Genomic DNA, 19,451 nt, shown 5'->3' with positions numbered 1-19,451 from the left:
CTAATCTTTTTTTTTTTTAGTTATTTCTGCATTGCTATTGTGTTCAGCGGTTTGATAACAAGCCGCCTTCTTCTGACAGAAGGTGCCTGCCACTCTTAGAAAGTCCACTTTGCCCTGGAGTATTGTTCAGAAGTGAAAATAAATCCAAGGGAGCCCTTCCACTTGTTTAGGGGTTTATACAATTGAAAGCATGTAAACGTTTATACAAGCACTCTGTAGTATCTTCTTGTTATGGCAGTGCTCAGTATCTTGCAAAAGTTCTTGGAGAACAGAACACTAGTATGGAACAACACCAGCAGCTATTTTTCTGTTGTGATTTTTTTCATTGAACCCACTCTTTTTAAAAGCATTTACTAAAAAGCTAGTGCTGTAAAGTCTCAGCAGAGTTTGTACAACCACTAGGACATGGAACATTTCTTTATCTGAAAGTAGACAGTTCAGTTCCGTCTAGATCCTCTTACATGTTAGCTGATTTACTTATCGTTGAATCATAGTTGTATTGCAAAAAAGCACAGTGTCTCTCCTGAACAGACATTCCTACCTACCAAAAGGATCCGAGTCAAAACTATAAACATGTCAGACTTTTTTCACTTTCAGAATCTCCTAGTGATCCAAGGTTGGGGGTCTCAAAACAAAACAATAGTGGGGAAACAGATACCTACCTGCCACAGATACATGTAGAGTGAAGATGTTTTAGTTTAAAAGAAAGGCAGCTGAGAAACAGTTATTTGATCCCTGCTGCTTGAGGAACAGTAGGGAAACAACAGTATTTTTGTGATCACTCATCAGTGATCTTTCTGCAGCTTGATTTCCACAACCCAACAAAACCACAGATTGTTATAGCAACAATACAATACAGTGGCATTATGTTGCAAACATTATGTGTGGTAATATCAAACATATGTATTGTTATATTGCTTCCAGATCTATGGTGTTAAGTTTTCTCAAGCATTTTTCAGCTCTCCTGTCAGAACTTACAAAATAATTGGTGCATTTATGAAATTTTGTGGCTGTTTCTCTCCATTTCTTTCACCCAACACATCAATGTTAGTAGAGTTATTTCTAAAACGACTACAATAAATTCTAACAACAAAAAAGCTGTAGAGTTGTGTGTGTGTATGCAGTTCTTAAGTTAAACTTGTATGTAAGTTAGAACATTTTTAAGTGTAACTCCAGAGATAGATAGCCACATACACACACACACACAAGCTTTGGATAGCATAGGGAAGGGTTAGCTCCCTGTGGTGTTTGTTTTGCTGTCTGTGCCCCTGTTCAGAAGATTTCACCTTACTTTCTGTCCCTGTGATAATTGGATTTTGAAACATTTCGCTTGTTGTGGAAACAAATATTGATGATAAAGCTTCAGTGGAGACACCTTTTCCCCATGATAACTCTTTCAGGAGAGAATTTCCCTTCCTAGAAGCAGATTTCTTTCACTTTCTGTGGTCTCATCCCCATTCTTAACTATGAGTCGTTTGCAAGTCGGATGTTTGTAACTTGTGAACTGCTTGTATATATGTATATATATTTAGAGAGAGAGAGAGGTTATCATCATGAGAACAGGCAAGTGGTAGCCCATGACTGTATTTTTTATATAAAAATATCAAATATGCTCCTATACCTTTAGCCCACTTTTCATCTTAGCAACTGGACTCGCATTTGGGACTCACAAAGCCTCTTAATTATGTTAAACTGAAAACTGGAGCAAGCTGTAGCCAGCATAGCTAATGGTGAGAAATCCAGACTACCTTATTATTCCCACCACTGCTGTATTTTAAACTGATGAGCTGATGGATAAAATGAATGCTTCTGATTTTGTTCGTTATCAGAGACAAACTAATTGATTTCCATGCTGTGCATGCATGTATGATATAAATATTTGCAAAACTTCTAACTAGTGCTTTGAAAAAACAGTGGCCATGCTGACGGGGGAACTGGGGAAGTTATAACAAAAATAATCTTTTCAGATTCTGCATTTTACTACATATTACATTCACTCCACCACCAAACTTCTTTGCTTATTTCAAGAAAATTACTTTGGGAAACAGAACTTTGGACTAACTGTACATTAAACAATGTGCTGACATGCATCAATAGGCATACATCGTATGTATACGTGTCTTTTGGTTTATTTTATACATCTGCTATAATTTCTTTGTTCAGTTTGTGTGTCTCTCCTGTAGTGTAACTGATGAGGATAATTTGGTAAGACCACCATTTAGTTGATAGGTCAAATGAAGAATGGTGGTCAGACTACATGTGTGTAGAATGGGTCCATAATTAATGTGTTTATACAGTTATGAAATGCTTCTGTTGAAGGGCAGCATGAACACTGTTATGTGAAACTGTGATGTGCTGCCCAACTGTCCATTCCCCCTTTTCTTTGTCCATAGACCACAGTTAAACGTATTGTAGATCCTGGCAGTTTGATATCACTTCGATAGACACAAAGTAACCTTATATATACACTCCAGTGTACTCTAATCTGTGATTTCCCAGCTTCCACTTGGCAGGAATTCAGAGATGTTGATGGAACTCTGGGATTTAACAGAGCAGCTGCATTGACCTCTCACCCTTTACACTGGTTCTGACAGCTGCCTTCCATGTGAAGAGGAAACCTTGCAGACTCACATTTCTGTCCTGAAGTAAAGATCTTTAGATAAATATACAAATCCTACCATTCAATACTATTTTAAAAATAAACATTTAAGAAGTTGGCGTTTATGCTACTGAAGACACAACACATAGGTTTCCAAGATAACACTATTTGTTTTTTTAATGTACTATTTTAAAAGGAACACCTAAAACAAATTCAGTTTTGTCATAAACCTCAAATTGTACACAGAATAACTCCAACCTGAAGTTGGCACATCTTAATTTAAATTTGTTAGGTTTTGGCTTCTGCCAGTGTTAAGCTACATAGACAAATGTGTTTCAAGATTTCTGAAGCAATTGACCATGTGCTTCCTGTCAGGCAGCTTAAAAAACCCAATGCTTATTTTGGGGTGGGGGGGGGTGGGGGGGGAGAGAATAAAAGCCAGAATTTAATAATATGCATTTGCGATGAATAAAAATAATATGACTTCCAAATCATTGTTCATCCTACTCTCATGAAGTAGCAGTAGATTGTTCGTTGTGTGTGTACTGTAGCTGTATGTGTGTATTTGCTGAGTATCAGTATTTCTGTGTCTTCCACATTTATGTCATTTTTACTGTTATCTGCTTACATTATCTTTGCTGAGTTTTACTTGAAATCTTTTATCAGAATAAAGATTCACCAACACCTCTATGATATACTGTTCCTGATAAGTCAGATACCCTGAAATTAATGATTTAATCAATTGTTTCCTTCTCTTTCTTGGATGGCATCTCTGAAATAAATGATTGCCTTAAATTGTTTCATGGAATAAAATAAGAATAATAAAACTTATACATTTGTTTCCTTGAAATATTTGCTTCTCCTTAGATGCAAAAGAAATCATCGTGGCTGATTGACTAGAATCGCATTGTCAGGCATTGTCAAGTTTTACTTTCTAATTTTCCTCTGGCATTTTTACAGACTATTTTTCATTTTGAACTATTAATGTTTAATATATTAATTTTTTAAGAACACATATTTTGTATTGTTCAAAACATGTTGGAAACGTTACTACTTCAAACATGTTCTGAGAAGTAATCCTTGATTACATCTGTATGATGTATGATGTATGCTGTATGTAGTCAAGTTTTATATTAGGAATAGCTAATGACACAAGTTACATAATCTTCACTACTGTCAAATTAGCAATTCTAGACTGTTAAAACACTATGTACGTATATATCCACTTTAAATATGTGAAGAGGAGGCAATGTACTCTCAGATTTAACTTTATCTTAGTTTCTGAATCCTTTAAGTCACTTGTTCCCAACATGTTGTCTGTGGACCGCCAGTGATCTGCAAGAACAAAAATATGGTCCGCAGCCTCACCATTAGTACAGACACTAGAGCTGTTGTGGTCTATCCAGTGCAATTTTCTGAATCAGCACCTCAAATAACCAAACTAAATCTAAAATTGACCAAAAACTAATTTGTAACCCTTGGTACTAATGTTGGAGAGTGATGCCTGGTCAAAGTGGTCCCTGGTCAAAAAAGGCTGGGAACCACTGCTTTAAGTTAACAAGAAATGTCAATTTGAAATTACTCTGTGTACAATCCTCATATTAGTATTTTGTCACATTAGACTTAGTTAGGAACTCAAGTAATGCCTTTTAAGCATTACTTGAGGTTATTCTGAAATAAAGAAATAAACTATGGTGCTTTCTGCTGGAAAGGATCTCATGAGCTAACTTATCTCATGTGGGGGTGGTGGTAATTATTTTTTCCCAGTGTACCAGAGACTGGCATCATGTTTGTGCCCATTGGATACAATTGTTTCTTTCATGAAAAACTAGCAGGGGGTGGCAGCAAATAGCACAAGCATCACCATTTCCGGTAGCATTGTTAAAGACACTTCAGTTCCATTGAAATCCATGAGAGTTAAAGCTAATAATGATAGGGACATAGATATAACCCAACTTTCTCCAGGAATAAAAGTCTAGTCTGGACCCATCAATTGCCAAGAGTTTAAATTTTATATCTAAGTTTCAACAGAAGCTCAAAAGATTATTTCATAATCTTTTTGATAACTGTTATGGAGCTTGTTCCTAGACTCACAGTTCTAGAGACTCTGCTCCAAAAAGACGGCCACCTCCTCCCATAGCTGTGTTTATTTGTTTAACTGTTTCAAGAACTGGTATGAAACAAAAATCATTTTCCTCCTTAACTCATATAATTTGAAATAAAAAATTTATTTGAAAATTCTGTAATACATACTGTAAAAAAATGGTTGTTCCTTAACACAATGGACTGGTTTGCCATTGCCTATCACAGAGAAACTGCTGGATGTCATTCTAACAGCAGGGCTCCATTTTCCTCCAGCAGACTCTTCATGTAGCTTTTTAATCTACCTCTTGTCTTTCACTGTTTACACTTGATGTATTTAACTCACTATTGTAGATATTTTAATATAAGACCTTTAGGACTGACTTAAGGGATTAGACAACATTCCAGTGTTTTTATTTTATCCATTCCTACATTCTTCAACAACCTCCTACATGCATTGGGCAGATCATATTTCTCAAAACTTTTAAGTACACAGAAAACAGTGATACAATGAAATACAAAAGCCTTTGTGCATCCTACATTTAATTCTTCCAAATATTTGCTTTTCAGGGATTAGTGGCTTACATTCTGTATTTCGGCTTCACGGTGAAAGCTTTTAGTTTTTAGTTGACATATAATCAAATTTAATCAAAACTCAAAGTACAATTCAAAACAAAAATGTAATAAAATTGCTTTTGCAGAAGGCAGTGGGCAGATTGTTTTCATTAATTTTGTGAAGAATGTGTTTTCTTTAGCTAAAAGCTAAAAATGTAAAAAGTATTTATGGCACAGTCAACAAAATAGCACCAGTTTGGTATCAGACAACTACTATAGTAGATCATTACTACAGCTCTTGTCATTTTAGAACCAGAAGTTATAAAGTTAATTTCAATCTTGTAATCTTTTGAGAGTAAATATATTATTTTTAAGAATAGGTAAAAACGAATGAATGAAGTTTTGACACACGTGTTGTATTTACAGTAGTCATCATTATTCATAAATATTAGAAAATTTAAAAACTAGTAAAGGAATCCTTGCCCATAAGATACATGATGACAGCACTGGCATATTCCATTTTATGCATTGGTTATGTCATCACCCCCTGAAAACAAGTCATTATGCTTGTTTTGAGTTTAGGGTTTGCTGGTGGGTGCAGTCAGCACTTGCATCTTTGATATCTTGTCACATAATCTTACTCTTCTACAAAATTGTATAAATATGAAATTACATTCTTCGGTGTGGTGGTAAGAAAGTGGTTACATGCAAAAAGTCAGTATGATTTTCTGCTTTGAATGATATACCACTTAGACATAATTTTAACTAATAAAGTCTTAATATAGATCTTATCCCAGGTGGGGGTGTGGGTTAGCATCATGAAATTGCGGTGTTTAGTCCATTGGCGTTATAACTCAAAATGTTCCCTTATTTATTACATATCACATGTCTTCTGAATGTGCTTGTTTTTCCATTGCTAACCGTTTTCATCCTTATCCCACAAGCAAATTGATTGTCCGCCCTCTCCAGTTTTTTAATTTAATAAAAATGTGCAAGATTACATTAAAGGACCAGAAATTTAGCGACCTTACAAAGTTATGGTATTTCTTATTTTAAATTACAAAACAAATTACTGTAATGAATCAAGTGGCTGTATTACGGCAGCATACTGGGGACTTCCTGCTGGTTAAAAGTCTGCCCACAGGACAGCCCATTTGCGAACATCATCGTATTTGAATCAACGCAGGTGATTCTGATGGCTCCATGTGTTTTTGTAGTTTAGAAATAGAATATAATGCATCCAAGGCTCCTGAGACTATTTCTGATCGTCTTCTCCCCCTCCCATTTTTTGACACACTTTTCAACAATTACATGATGAATCCTGATGGATGCAGACAGGAAGTTTCCCAACATTGTGGGATGGGCTCCATTGCTTTCCATTCAAGAAATGGATTTAAACTGTTTAAAAATGGTGGGGGGGGGGGGTGTGTCATGTGATAAGGTCCTATGTGTTTACCTGTTTAAAGCCAAGTGATGTCAGACTCTTTTCTAAAAACAAAACCTTCGCTATTCTGAGAAGGAAGATCCATAAATAAAACCACAAATGTTATATATTCTTGGCCATATGTCTACTCAAAGACCGTGTAATAAACTCAGCATCCTTGTTTGATTTTTTGAGGTGCCAAGTTTCTATATATTTAACAATTTATTGAGAGCAATGATTAAATTATTTCTTCGATAAAGAATACCTCTCAGTTTTATTTGCAGTTTGAAGTTGATGCAGCTGCTTTTTCTTAATATCAGCAGCAGTTAGTATTCTAGCGAAAAGGTTTTACCCTAACTGCACTGAAATGTTTTGGGTGTCCTTGTGCAGTACTTGGAATTATAGCCTGCAGTGTATTTTCAGACAACATGAAAATAATAAAATAAATGTGAAGCATTTTCCAGCATTAACCATAATGAATACTAAATCAGAATTCAAGTTTTTCTGTATTAGTATGCCTTAGTGAATGTGTGGAGGAAAGGAGAAAATTATATCTCTTTGAAAGAGGTTGGTGTTGATATCTTTTGCGTGAATAATTGTTGATCCAAGGGCAATGAGAAATTATTCCTTACTTCCAGTTTTGCATTACAGTTACTGCATGGGATGCTACTTGTAAGATTTTTGCATGATGGCTGATCAATGTGGTAGCCACTAGGCCTGGGTAACAATGGAAAAATTTGTTTCTAAAATCGATTCGTTTTTTGGGGGTTTTTGCGTTTCGATTTTTAAAAGAATTCCGAAAGTTTTCTTTTAAAAAGTTCGATATTTACGAAATTTCGTAAATTACAAAACAATACGAAACAATTTCGAAACAATAACGAATCGATTCGTTAATGGCGGACGCGACCGCGCAATACGCTAAAAAACCTCCAAATGGGACAGGGGGAACTTCTGAAGCTTCCCTCTCCCTCTGTTGTTGACTGTTGGTGTGATATTTATAATTTTTTTTCACTGATTAAACAAACAACAACTATAAAACTTGCCCCAGACATGCGGAAATAATAACGAAACGATTTCAAAACGATAACGAAACGAATACAAAACGAATTCGAAACAATTACGAAACGAATTTAAAAATTCGTTTCGTTTTTTAGTTGCTCCTGAATGGTTCGTTATCGCTTCGTTATAAAAAAATAACGAATTTTTAACGAATTACGAAATTACGAAACGAAACCGCCCAGCCCTAGTAGCCACATATCATCATGTAGCGCCCAGTTGACATTATATAAAGATCCTAGAGAATAGGTGAAAATTGTGGCTCTGCATATGTTGATGAACTAGACCAGTGGTTCTCAACCTGTGGGTCCCAGGTGTTTTGGCCTACAACTCCCAGAAATCTCAGCCGGTTTACTAGCTGTTAGGATTTCTGGGAGTTGAAGGCCAAAACATCTGGGGACCCACAGGTTGAGAAACACTGAGCTAGAACTTACATCATGCCCTAGCTATTGAGTATCTTGATTTTGATCCCCCTTCCCCCAGATTTTGAGATATTTGTATTGTATTTATTTATTGAATTAATATTTCACCTTTGTCCCAAGATGGAATTCAAGGCAACTTACAATATTTTAAAAAAGCAAGCTACAACATTAGTTTAGGTAAAGGTTTCCCCTTGACATCAAGTCTAGTCATGTCCGATTCTGGGAGGTGTTGCTCATTTCCATTTCTAAGCCGAAGAGCTGGCGTTGTCCGTAGACACCTCCAAGGTCATGTGCGCCGCATGACTGCATGGTCTGCCGTTACCTTCCTGCCTGAATGGTACCTATTGTTCAACTCACATTTACATATTTTCGAACTGCTAGGTTGGCAGAAGCCGAGGCTAACAGCAGGAGCTCATCCCCCTCCTGGATTTGAACTGCTGATCAGTTAGGTCAGCAAGTTCAACAGCTCAGTGGTTTAATCCGCTGTGCCACCAGGGGCTAAAAAAAAACCCATTAGTTTACAGATCTTGAAATAATTAAAACCATGATTAAAAACTAACAGTAAAGCATATTTAAAACATAATTTCCAATAAAAGATTAGAAATACATCACACAACACAAAGCAACTCACAAATATCACATCTTATTAAATACTTTTTATGCAATATTTTCCTCTAACTTTAATTGTTGCAAATTGCACGTTGTGGTTGCTGTATTTGAGAAAGGAGATATCTGGAAATTGCAACCAGAAGTTGCATAGTTCTCCAGATGTTGTTGGAGCGTAACTCCTCGACAGTCCTAGCCAGCAAAGCCAGTTCTGGCAAATGATGTAAATTGTAGTCCAGCAATATCCAACGTGCCGAAGAATATTGTATAGGTAGCTATATTCTTATCATCGCCAAGAGCAATTCAGAAAGTTCCCAACTGTGCAGAACCAAACTAGATGATTTGGTGTTAGGCCTCTTTAGTAAACTGTGTAGAGGCTTGCATCTCAGCAGAGTTCCCTAATAGGGCTCCCTTTTGATACCCACACAGCTGCAGGAATGCTTTTTCTTCCAACCCATCCCTCCTCCCCTGTTCTTGGAACTAAAATTATTGTTCAGTTGTGCTCCTTATTAAGTGGAAAGTCAAGAAAATCATCTATTCCTTGCCTGCTTATATAAAATAATAAGAGTTTTCTAATAAACACAATCTTGTAAAAATACACTTTGTTTCAATTATTACTCATTTGAGGCTTATATTCAGACCTATTCATTGATCCCTTCATACTTTTTTTTCACAAGAACTGATGACAGATCTCTAGTTGATGTTAGGAATAGGAAGAATTTGAGAAAACAGGAAAATTAAATGCCAGTTGAACTGTCACCATTATTAATCCACTGTAATGCATTCTATGTGGGGCTGCCTTTGAAGACGGCTCGGAAACTGCAATTGGTTCAAAGTTCTGCAGCCAGGTTACTAACTGGAGCCAGCTATAGGGAGCCCACAATGCCCATACTGAAGCAGCTCCATTGGCTGTCAATAAGTTTCAGGTCCCAATTCAAAGTGCTAGTTATCACCTATAAAGCCCTAAACAGCTTGGGTCCTGCCTATCTTTATGACCGCATCCCCCCTATGGAACCGACACAGGTTCTAAGATCTTCCTGGGGGGCCCTCCTCTTGGTCCCCCTACTGTCACAAGCGTGGTTGGTGAGGACAAGGGAGAGGGCTTTCCCGGTAGTGACCACCCCAGTTTTGAAACTTCCTCCCCAAGGAGATTAGACAGGCCCCCACACTGTCCTCCTTTTGTAGTGATTTGAAGACATGGCTCTTCAATCAAGCCTTTGAGAATATTTAGTCCCAGTTGTCCTATGTAGTAGTCACAAATCCTGCACTTTATCCCATGCTCTTTCTCCATTACTGCAGCTGGCACTTAATTTATTCCAATGTTTACAGCCTGGCCATGGTGCCAGTAATTTACCGCCACTGTTAGAGGATTGCAGCTTGATTGAGTCTGAAATGATGTTTTGATATATGCATGTGTCTTATTTTATTGTATTTTATATTGTGTTCACTTTTGTGTTTGTTTTTAGGCACTTTGTGCCATCTGTAAGCCGCTCCAAGTCGCTTTGGGGAGATGGTGACGGGATATAAGAATAAAGTTGTTGTTGTTGTTGTTGTTAAAGAATGATGTGTAGTAAAATGCATACATGATTTAGCATGGTAACAGAAGCTTTCTAGATTCATTCCAGCTAGAATGGGTATTGCCATCTGGAATATGTCAATGAAGTTGACCTCAGTTGTAACATAACTACAGCTATAAAGAAGAATATAGTTAATAGGCACCTGCTCAGGGGAAATTGAATAGTTAAGCTACTACCCCTTGTCTTATTAAGTATAACACCATTTACTTCTTAAAACTAAAACCAAGAAACAATGTATTTTATGAGGTAATTTTTTATTTAGTACATTTATTTTCAATCTTGTTATATAAGTGTGTGTGTTCATATATGCACCACTGATGGAAAGCTATTGATATAAATCAATTTGCATATTCATAAGGGGGAGGGGAGGAGGTGGAATTTATGAGAGGCTGGCAAGGTTTAATTTGTGTCTGCTTGTATTTAGCACTTAAAGTTTCCTACATTCAGTTTGCTCAAAAGCGTGATGAAGTGCTTCTTGCCTTTGCCTCAAATCAGAAATGCATGAAGTGCAGCTGCAGAGATAATACATTCTCCCCAAAGGCTTTGGCTGAGCAAATTAGGTGTCAATGGGGTGCCTGCGCAGGCAGTACTCTCTCTAATTAGTCTCTTGAGCCTGGTTGGTGGCGAGAATAAGATGATCTAATCAATTGGTCTGTGTCTGATGGTACGTGTAGAAATCCTACCAGGCAGAGCTGTCTCCCACAGGTCACTCACCTGCACAGCAGGATTGCTCATTTTCATTTTTCATCTCTTCCATCACATGATGCTGACAGTTGGTTTTAAGAAAATTGAATTTTTTAAAAAAGGAAAGAAATCTGGTTCATAGGCCATGTGGGTCAGCATGAAGTTGCATTATGGGTATTGGACATCCAGTTCATTAACATGTAGAGCAATAGACCTGCATGAAGGTGTTCACCAGAACCACGTGTGGTTGGGTATTTTTTAAAAATAGTATTGATTTGAATGGTTTCAAAAAAGATGACTTGACTAATACGCAAGTCAGGAAGGATCCATTGTCCAGTGCATTTTAAACAGTATTTCTGCATAACAGAATATAACTGGAAAGGGCAAGTTACATGGTGAGATATATGGCATCGTCTTGTTATCACTTTACTTAAAGAAGGAGAGAAGGAATTAAAATTTGATTGGGGATCCAGGAATGGTAGTAAGCCAGCTGCATTGTAAAATGCATTGAGCCTTGGGTGTGTTCAACCTGCTACCTTAATTCACTTGTTTTGGAGAATATGTGTCCAGGTAAACTCCACTTGAGGAGCCATTGCATGTGCAAAAAGAAGCAAGTGTTTCTTAATCTTTAAAAAAAAATTAATGGGGACAAATATTCATGAAATAATAACTTTATTCAACTTCACCATTCTTTGGACTAGGAAAATGCTTTTCTCTAGCCTGACCTTATTTCTGTAATGACACATACACCTCACTCCATATCCAGTGCTGAATCAGGCAGGTTTAAATCTGGGCTTAAGAGGAGATGGAAATGTGTCTATTGACATGAGAATTGGCATCTTTTGCTGGAAATAGAAAGAACCATTTTGCTTCTGATCTTAATTGTGACTGAAAATCTACAGAAGGATCATCATTCAAATTTTCTATGTTGGACACCATTTGAGCTAAACACTGTTGTCCATAAGTATTATCAAAGCCTTTTCTTTTGAAAGAACTTGCTACTTGAAAAAGCTCAACAAGTTCTCATATTTAAAATGCTTGTCTTGGAGAACATTTTTGAATTTGCATTAATAATCAAATATAAGGTTTATTTTCAAAATTGAAATATGGATTGCAGAATATGCATAGTATTGAATTTTACACACATTGCTACTGGGAATTCATGATGTTGCTTACCATTTACTAGGACCATAACATGCAAGAATGCCATGGCCCTAGTAAACAAACCATAAGCAGGAAATATTGATGAGGACATCTTTGAAAACACTTCAATGAAAGCATGTAAGAATTGTGCCAAGCAGAACAGAAATATATATGCTCATATTTAATCATAAATTACTAAGGGCAAGAATTTATTTAAGAATGTTAAAATGGTACACATAGCCACCTCTGCAAATTGTCAAAGCACAAATTCTTAAACTACAAGATGCCATGATATGAATTGCTGTTCTTTAAAAATGGGGAAGACTGCATTTTCGAGACTGCTTCTGCAGCACTGAAATTTTTGAAAAATTGCATTCATAACCTTTTGGCAAACACCTTTTGGAGATCATAACTTTTTAAAGAAAAACATGGCCTTTCAGATAAGAGCAAAAAACTATTTAGAGTAGAATCTTTTCTTATGGTAATATAACCAGATATTATTATGCAAGGCAATGGTTTCTGTTGTTAGACTGAATAACTTGTTATCTCTGATCCTGTAGGAAAATCTGATCTGGCTATTCAAACAAGCGTTTGACTAAACAGTGAAATTGAACATAGGAATACGGAACAATGGATAATGAGAGTGGATTCTGATTTTATTGTTGAGGCGTTATGATTGTTATACTGTTGTTAATTGTTGTTGCTATAATCTGTTTTAATTGCATTATACTGTTTTGTGATATTTTGCATTGTTGTGTAAACCGCTTTGAGTCACCTAAGGGCTGAGAAAAGCGGTATAGAAATAAAGTCAATCAATCAATCAATCAATCAATCAATCAATCAATCAATCATAAAAACAGTGCATAAAACAGCAGAGTTTTAGAAGTGGCCTTCACAAACTGTAACAACAACAACAATTCTTTATTGATTAGTCAATTTTGACCATATCAAAACATGCAAAACATACAAAAACATACACACTTGCCCATACATACAGTAAAACCATATATGAATACAAGGCATCCCGGCCTACTGGGCTTTAGAAGTGTTTTTCAGTGCCCGAATGAATATATGTGTGTGTGTGTGTGTGTATATATATACACACACACATACATACACACACATATATATATACACACACACTCCCGTAAAACAACTTGTTTTATATCATGCACTCAAGAGACAAAAAAGAAGTAGATATTGATAAAAATAACATATTTGGTTTACTGACACAAACTTCATGTGTTCAACATACACAGGTACAAAACTTATTAGTCCAGTTTCAGATACGTTTGAGATAATTCTCTGTGCTATCCAGCCAGGACGTCTCTTATAGCAAAACAGCAAGCAAGTGTGTGTTCTTAGGTATGCAACAGTCTGTAGTGATCATGTGGTCTGCCTGCTATCTGAAATGATTGTGTGGTCTGCAGCCCCTTTTATAACTTCTCAGGACCCATAGAGCAAAGGAAGCTGCATACCAGAACATACATACATACAGGAAACAGTAAGCAACAGGATGTCAGATAAACATTACTACAGAAGTCTTGGAGAAGGTTGTTATTTCCAGCAGAAATACATGGAATGGAACTTAGGGCTTGGAAAGGAGCTTGCAAAACTGGAGTCTGCTATTGATATCTTTTTTTATGGCTATAGGTGTATTTTCGGTTTGCTTCCTTTGGTTAGAATGAATCTAAAGAATAAGAATGATGTTCTGCTACCATTCTGGAGCATTTCTGATTCTAACCTTTACATATATTGTTTTCTTATAGAAATCAAGATCACCAGGCTAGAGGAGAGAAACATGATCTAATGAGAGAGCCAACACTAAGAAGACCATGGCTGTTTCCTTTCTCAGTGGTGGATTTCAGTCCCAAGAAAAATGATGCTGGCAAAATCTTGTTCCCTTTCCCCTCTTTGTTTATTTGATACTTTGCACGCATTTTGATACTTTGTGAGTTTGGAGACCTCTGTGAAAATTGGGCTTTTTGCTTACTGATGTGGCATGTTCTTACTTTCAGCCTTTTGTGTTCATTTTGTTTAGTTTTCCCACTACAGCACAACTCCCTTGTGAAGATTTTTATGCTTAGTTTTTACCAGCAATGTCTTAAGTCCATTAAGACAACATGTTTGGTGTTCATACGTTCTCAGTAATGTTTGTAGATCAAAGCCAGGCATGGCATAAAACAGTATTGTGTGTTCATTGAGAGGTTCCACACATTTCTCAGTTTGTCAGAAGTACTGTATATTTTGAGTTAGAGTGAAGCTGGCAATTTGGTTGTGATACAGCTAGCATCTTGCAAGAAACAATGCCCATTTATAATTTTTAGGATATATCCATGGCAATAAGTGCAACTTGGTTAGAAAATCTCAATTTGGATACTCTGCCAATGTTGTATGATTTGGCAGATTTCAAAACAAATATCTTGTGATGAAATATATATAGCACTTCAAATATTCTAGAATCTTTTTAGAAAAAGAGGGTTGGGTTTTTTGTGCTGTTTTGTGATTCCATTTCTACTTTTTCCTGTAGTTTAGTTCAACAGCTTTCTTCTAAGAAGGAAAATAGAGATCATGAAGGAGAAATGAGTTTACATTAGGAAAAGCACTATGGTGTAGAAACTTTAGTTGCTGAATGAGCCATTTTGAGAGAGAGAGAGAGAGAGAGAGAACTAGTTTTGAATAGCCATCCAAATATTTGCTCTTCCAAACCAAAGCATTTTTCCAGTTATTTTTCTAGCATGTTCAGATATGATTGGAAAATGTGCCATTGCATCTTCACACGGGCCTTTCCTTAAGAACTGTTGACATTTTTCAAGATTTTTCAAGCAACTGTGAATGAAAAAGAAATATCTATCCTTATCGGAAGGGGGGAAATTATGGAAATCTTAAGGGCTGTGGCTGCATTTACTTGTCACATACCATCCTTAACATGTTCAATAACACTTTAATTTGAGGAGATGAGAAATGGAGCAAATCTAAATAAATAAGGAAAACAAGCTTGCAGTGGGATTTCTCAGTAATTTTTTCACAACAGATCTACTCTGCTGCCGTAGTACCGTGCCTGCCTAAACACATCTATTTTTGTAACACATCGATTACAGCTCTCATTCTTTGTTAATAACGAGAAATATATTACCCATTTTATATTCTTTCTTATACCTATGACTTCATGTTGCTAGAATCTGGTTGATTTTTCCCAAAACAACAATAACTCAAAACTTTTATTAGCATAAGGAAACAATGGTAGCTTTTACCACACTGTGATTTTGTTTTGGTTTCAAAATCATAATGGCTGTTTTGAAAGATAATTCTACCACTGAAGTATTTCTAAAGCCTACCTTAAGAATCTTAAGTGAATTTTCCCTTATCTGTAGACATAAATAGTTATAATAGTCAATTGATCGTTTTGAACATAGCACAAATCCCTTAATTATAATTTAGTCAAAATTTCATACTCAACATTTTGTATGTGATATTCAGTTCAAGTTAAACATTCAGCTGGGTATTTCGATGTGAGGGTTTCTTTTCTTTCTTTTCTTTTCTTTTGTCCCAGTGTTAGCAAAATAAGGGAATCTTTGAGGATATGACAAAAGTTTCAATTAAGAAAATTGGGGTAGATCCTGTAATTCTCTTACTTTGGGAGCTTAAGGAGTGTAGGGGTGTGTGTGCAATTACACCTCACTGAAGTATCTGATGCTTTATGTAGAGAATAATTTCACTCAAGTGTTACCTTCCATCAGTTAAATGCCTTGCCGTGCACAATAAATTAAAAGTTCAGGACTGTTTGAGTGTGCATGCTTTCAACGTTCTTCTTTAAAGAAAAAATAGGCATTGCTGCCATTGAATAGGTTGGCTAATAATCTTATATTTAACACCTTTTTAAAGTGAGAGAATTCATTTTTGCTCTAAACGTATCATTCCAAGTGCTTGTCTTTATCCGGGACTCTTGGGTGGCCAGGAAATCCTATTATAATCTTCCACATACCAGCCAAATTAGAATGGCAGTTATTTACATTATAGGCCTCTACATTAAGAGTAGGATTCCTTAGTCAGCCCAGCCCCAAATGAAAATCACCAGTATCCCTTGGTCCCTGCTTTCTCGTGCTTCTGGGGTGGCTAAATTACTCTGCATTTTCTCCCAGCATTACTACAATCCTATATTATTCAAAGAGGTTGGCATAGCAAAGGTAGGTTCCTGCAGAGAGCAAAACAAAAATGATGGAAGCTTTAGAGCTCACCAGATGACAAGGGTTTTTGGAATGATTTCCCATGGAGGATTGATTACATGCATAAAATACTGTGTGAGAATTTAAAATTCACACATTTGTGAAGAAAGATCTGTGATCAGAATGCAACACTTTCTCCAGATCTCTCCTGCAGAACTGATGTGGTTTTAAATCCCAGAGTCGGCATCTATTTTTATCCCTTCTTATAACTTATTCCAAAAATATGTGTGAGGCGAAGAAGAATGTTACATACAACTCCTATATTTGGAGGTGTGGATTTGTTTTGGTTTTGTTTTACTTTAAGCTGAGATTCCAGAAGAATCCTTTGCAGTTCTTACCTTTTAATTTTGTTGTTGGGAAGCTGGTTTTACTAACAATTCCTATTCAGTCTTTAGGATAGAGTATCTACCAACAGCTTGGATATTTCTGAATATTTTGCAGCTATTTCCATCATCAGCTGTGTGAGATCTTTTTGAACCTTAAGTATTTGGCTGCAGAAGGACATGGAGAAATTGAATTCTATAAGTATTTTTTAAGTAGTCATATTTGCCATTTGGTCTTCCTTCTTTTCCCCACATTAAGTAATGCCTGAAGGTTCCCTGATTCATTCAGGATTACAATGAGCAAAAAGACTTGGTTCAAATTCTGTTCTGTTTCTCAATATTTGAAATGCAACCATTTATATCCTCAATTTTATGTATATATCAACAACACTGGCCTGATTCATGTAAATGTTGTTACTGCTTTCCCATCAGTGTCTGGGTGCCACACCATTCCTTTAAGATAACAGGACTCATCTATGTGAAAACATTCCACATGCTTCTGTTCAAACTATCACAGTAGTCAAAAAGCAAGCAGTTGGGAGATGATGGAAAAAGAAATAACTTCAGGGACTGAATCTATGATCGGTAGATTTGGAACAGTTTCCCACATATTCTTAGTTTCCTTAAATGTGGTACTTTTTATTAGGATTATCTGTGAGGAGAGAGGAGGATGTTCTGAAGCTGTAAAAAGTGGGATTTTTACCTTCCAGATATTATGTGCTATCTCCATTCTTCTGAGAGACTACAATATCTGAAGTGCCATAGATTCTTCAACCCTGCAGTAAAGAGGAAGGGCATATACATGGGCACTTTAATCAAAGTTGTACAAGAATCAGCTCTATGGCATTTACACGGTGCACAGAGCCATCTTGCCACCAACGTGGGGCATTTAATGTATTTGTGCTTCACATCAGGTAAAGTTCATTGGAGCTCCAGAACAGCCTCAAACTTTGGGAAGGGGGCAAACATTGGGGCTGGTTCTGATTCAATGTTAAAATGAACCAACACCACTCTTCCTTTCTCTCTCCCAAGTCCTACCAGTGCCCCCTTCTTTTCCTCTCCAAGTCCCATTGGCAAGGGCCCTCAGCGATTCGGGAGCTCTGAGGCTGGTGCTATGGTGATAACAAAAAACAAAAAGTAAGGGTGACTTCCCAGTAACTGTATAATGAGGACTTCACTCCCTTTTGCTGACTTGGTTCAGGAGCAGAGTGGTGTGAATCCCAAGGCAGAATCCATGGCTGGTCTAAGCTAGCAGTGCTTTAGACTAGACTCATATTTTGTTGTCCATTTGGAGATGCCCAGATAATAGTTGGCAGAACTTAAGACAACTGATCAGATTAGGAATTGAGGTATAGCAATAGATTTTGGAAAAAAATGTATGTAATCTAAAGGAATGACCAATCAGAAGGTGGCAGAAGTTTGCTTCATTTGATGATTCTTTCAGAGTAACACAATCAAACATGCAAAACTTGTGGACCTTGTAATACCATTGTAATTTTCACTAAAAATTATCCCTGAGTTTATTTTAAGAACAGAGTGGTTAAATAGCACATGAAATGCACATGAAATAGCACACAGTGGCAAGAGACTTGGCAGCCAGTCTTCCTTTTGATGCATGGAAAAGATTTGCACATACATTTCCTATTCATTCTGGTTTAACTAAGGACACAACTTCCATTTCAGCAGTGAAGGCAATAGATTTGAGTGTGATCTTTTCAGTGCATACACACAACTGAACAAACGTATGGAGGCTGTGGAGTTGTGTCCTATACAAGCCAATACTATTACTGGTTTTATAACTTCATGTAATAACTGGCATTTAGACTGTACATATTGGCACAGAATATGGATACCATATAAATAGAAATATGTTCCATTGTTGATCATAACCATAACCTTCTCACTTGACGTAAAGATGTGAAGGTTATATATATGTTGTTGCCTTGCAATATTCTGAAAAGCAAAAACTGAAAGGAAGCACTAAGAATTCTGAAATCCTGCTCACTGAAAAGCTGCACTTTTGCAGTGCTACATACAAAATCATCCCTTGTTGGGGTTCTTTATATGAGGCACAAAAGGTACTCTTTTTAACAGGGGTTTGGTACTCAAACAATGTTAATATTAAATATGTATACATGCATATAGCCACATACTTTAGAATGACAGCTTAGTGAGCAGTATAGTTACCTAAATGTTACATTGTTTGTTTTCAACACGTAATGTATCTGTATTATGAAAGATGTAATGGTTTGTCAGGTGTTTACTGTTTTCATGTAATATGATATTTAATAAAGTGTAACAGGATTTCTATGCCCCTTGGTGATTCTGTATACAATTTGTCACATTATTCAGAATTTTAATATTCAGGATTTTAAACTGTTTGAAGAACTTTCCTAATGCCGTGACCCCTTAATACAGTTCTTCATGTTGTGGTGACCCCCCCCCCACCATAAAATGATGTATGTTGCTACTTCATAACTGTAATTTTGCTACTGTTATGAATCATACAGTAAGTATCTGATATGTAATGAAATGTAAGTAATATAAGTATCTGATATCCAGTGAATATATATATTCACTGGACCACATTTGGCACAAATAATTGATATGCCCAAATTTGAATACTGGTGGGGTTGTGGGAGGAGGGGTATTGATTTTGTCATTTGGGATTTGTAGTTGCTGGAGCTCTTACAATCAAACTCTACAAACAATGGAATTGAACCAAGCTTGACACACAGAACTCCCATGACCAAGG

At 36.5% G+C, this 19,451-nt stretch overlaps 1 protein-coding gene across 5 annotated transcripts in view; it reads left to right on the top strand.

Moving 5' to 3' along the window:
- CDK14 (cyclin dependent kinase 14) overlaps nucleotides 1-19,006 on the top strand; it is a 266,140-nt gene extending 247,134 nt beyond the window's left edge. For all 5 annotated transcript variants that reach the window (XM_067470305.1, XM_060782281.2, XM_060782283.2 and 2 more), the window contains one exon: nucleotides 13,917-19,006. In XM_067470305.1, coding sequence (XP_067326406.1) covers nucleotides 13,917-13,957 — 41 coding nt within the window. In that variant the 3' untranslated portion in view covers nucleotides 13,958-19,006. The remainder of the gene's footprint in view (nucleotides 1-13,916) is intronic.
- Nucleotides 19,007-19,451: the final 445 nt, after the last annotated feature.

This window comes from Anolis sagrei, chromosome 6, assembly GCF_037176765.1.
Source record: "Anolis sagrei isolate rAnoSag1 chromosome 6, rAnoSag1.mat, whole genome shotgun sequence".
Lineage (NCBI taxonomy): Eukaryota > Metazoa > Chordata > Lepidosauria > Squamata > Dactyloidae > Anolis > Anolis sagrei.
The sequence above is the reverse complement of the archived record's forward strand: the minus strand, read 5'-3'. Positions and strand labels throughout refer to the sequence as shown.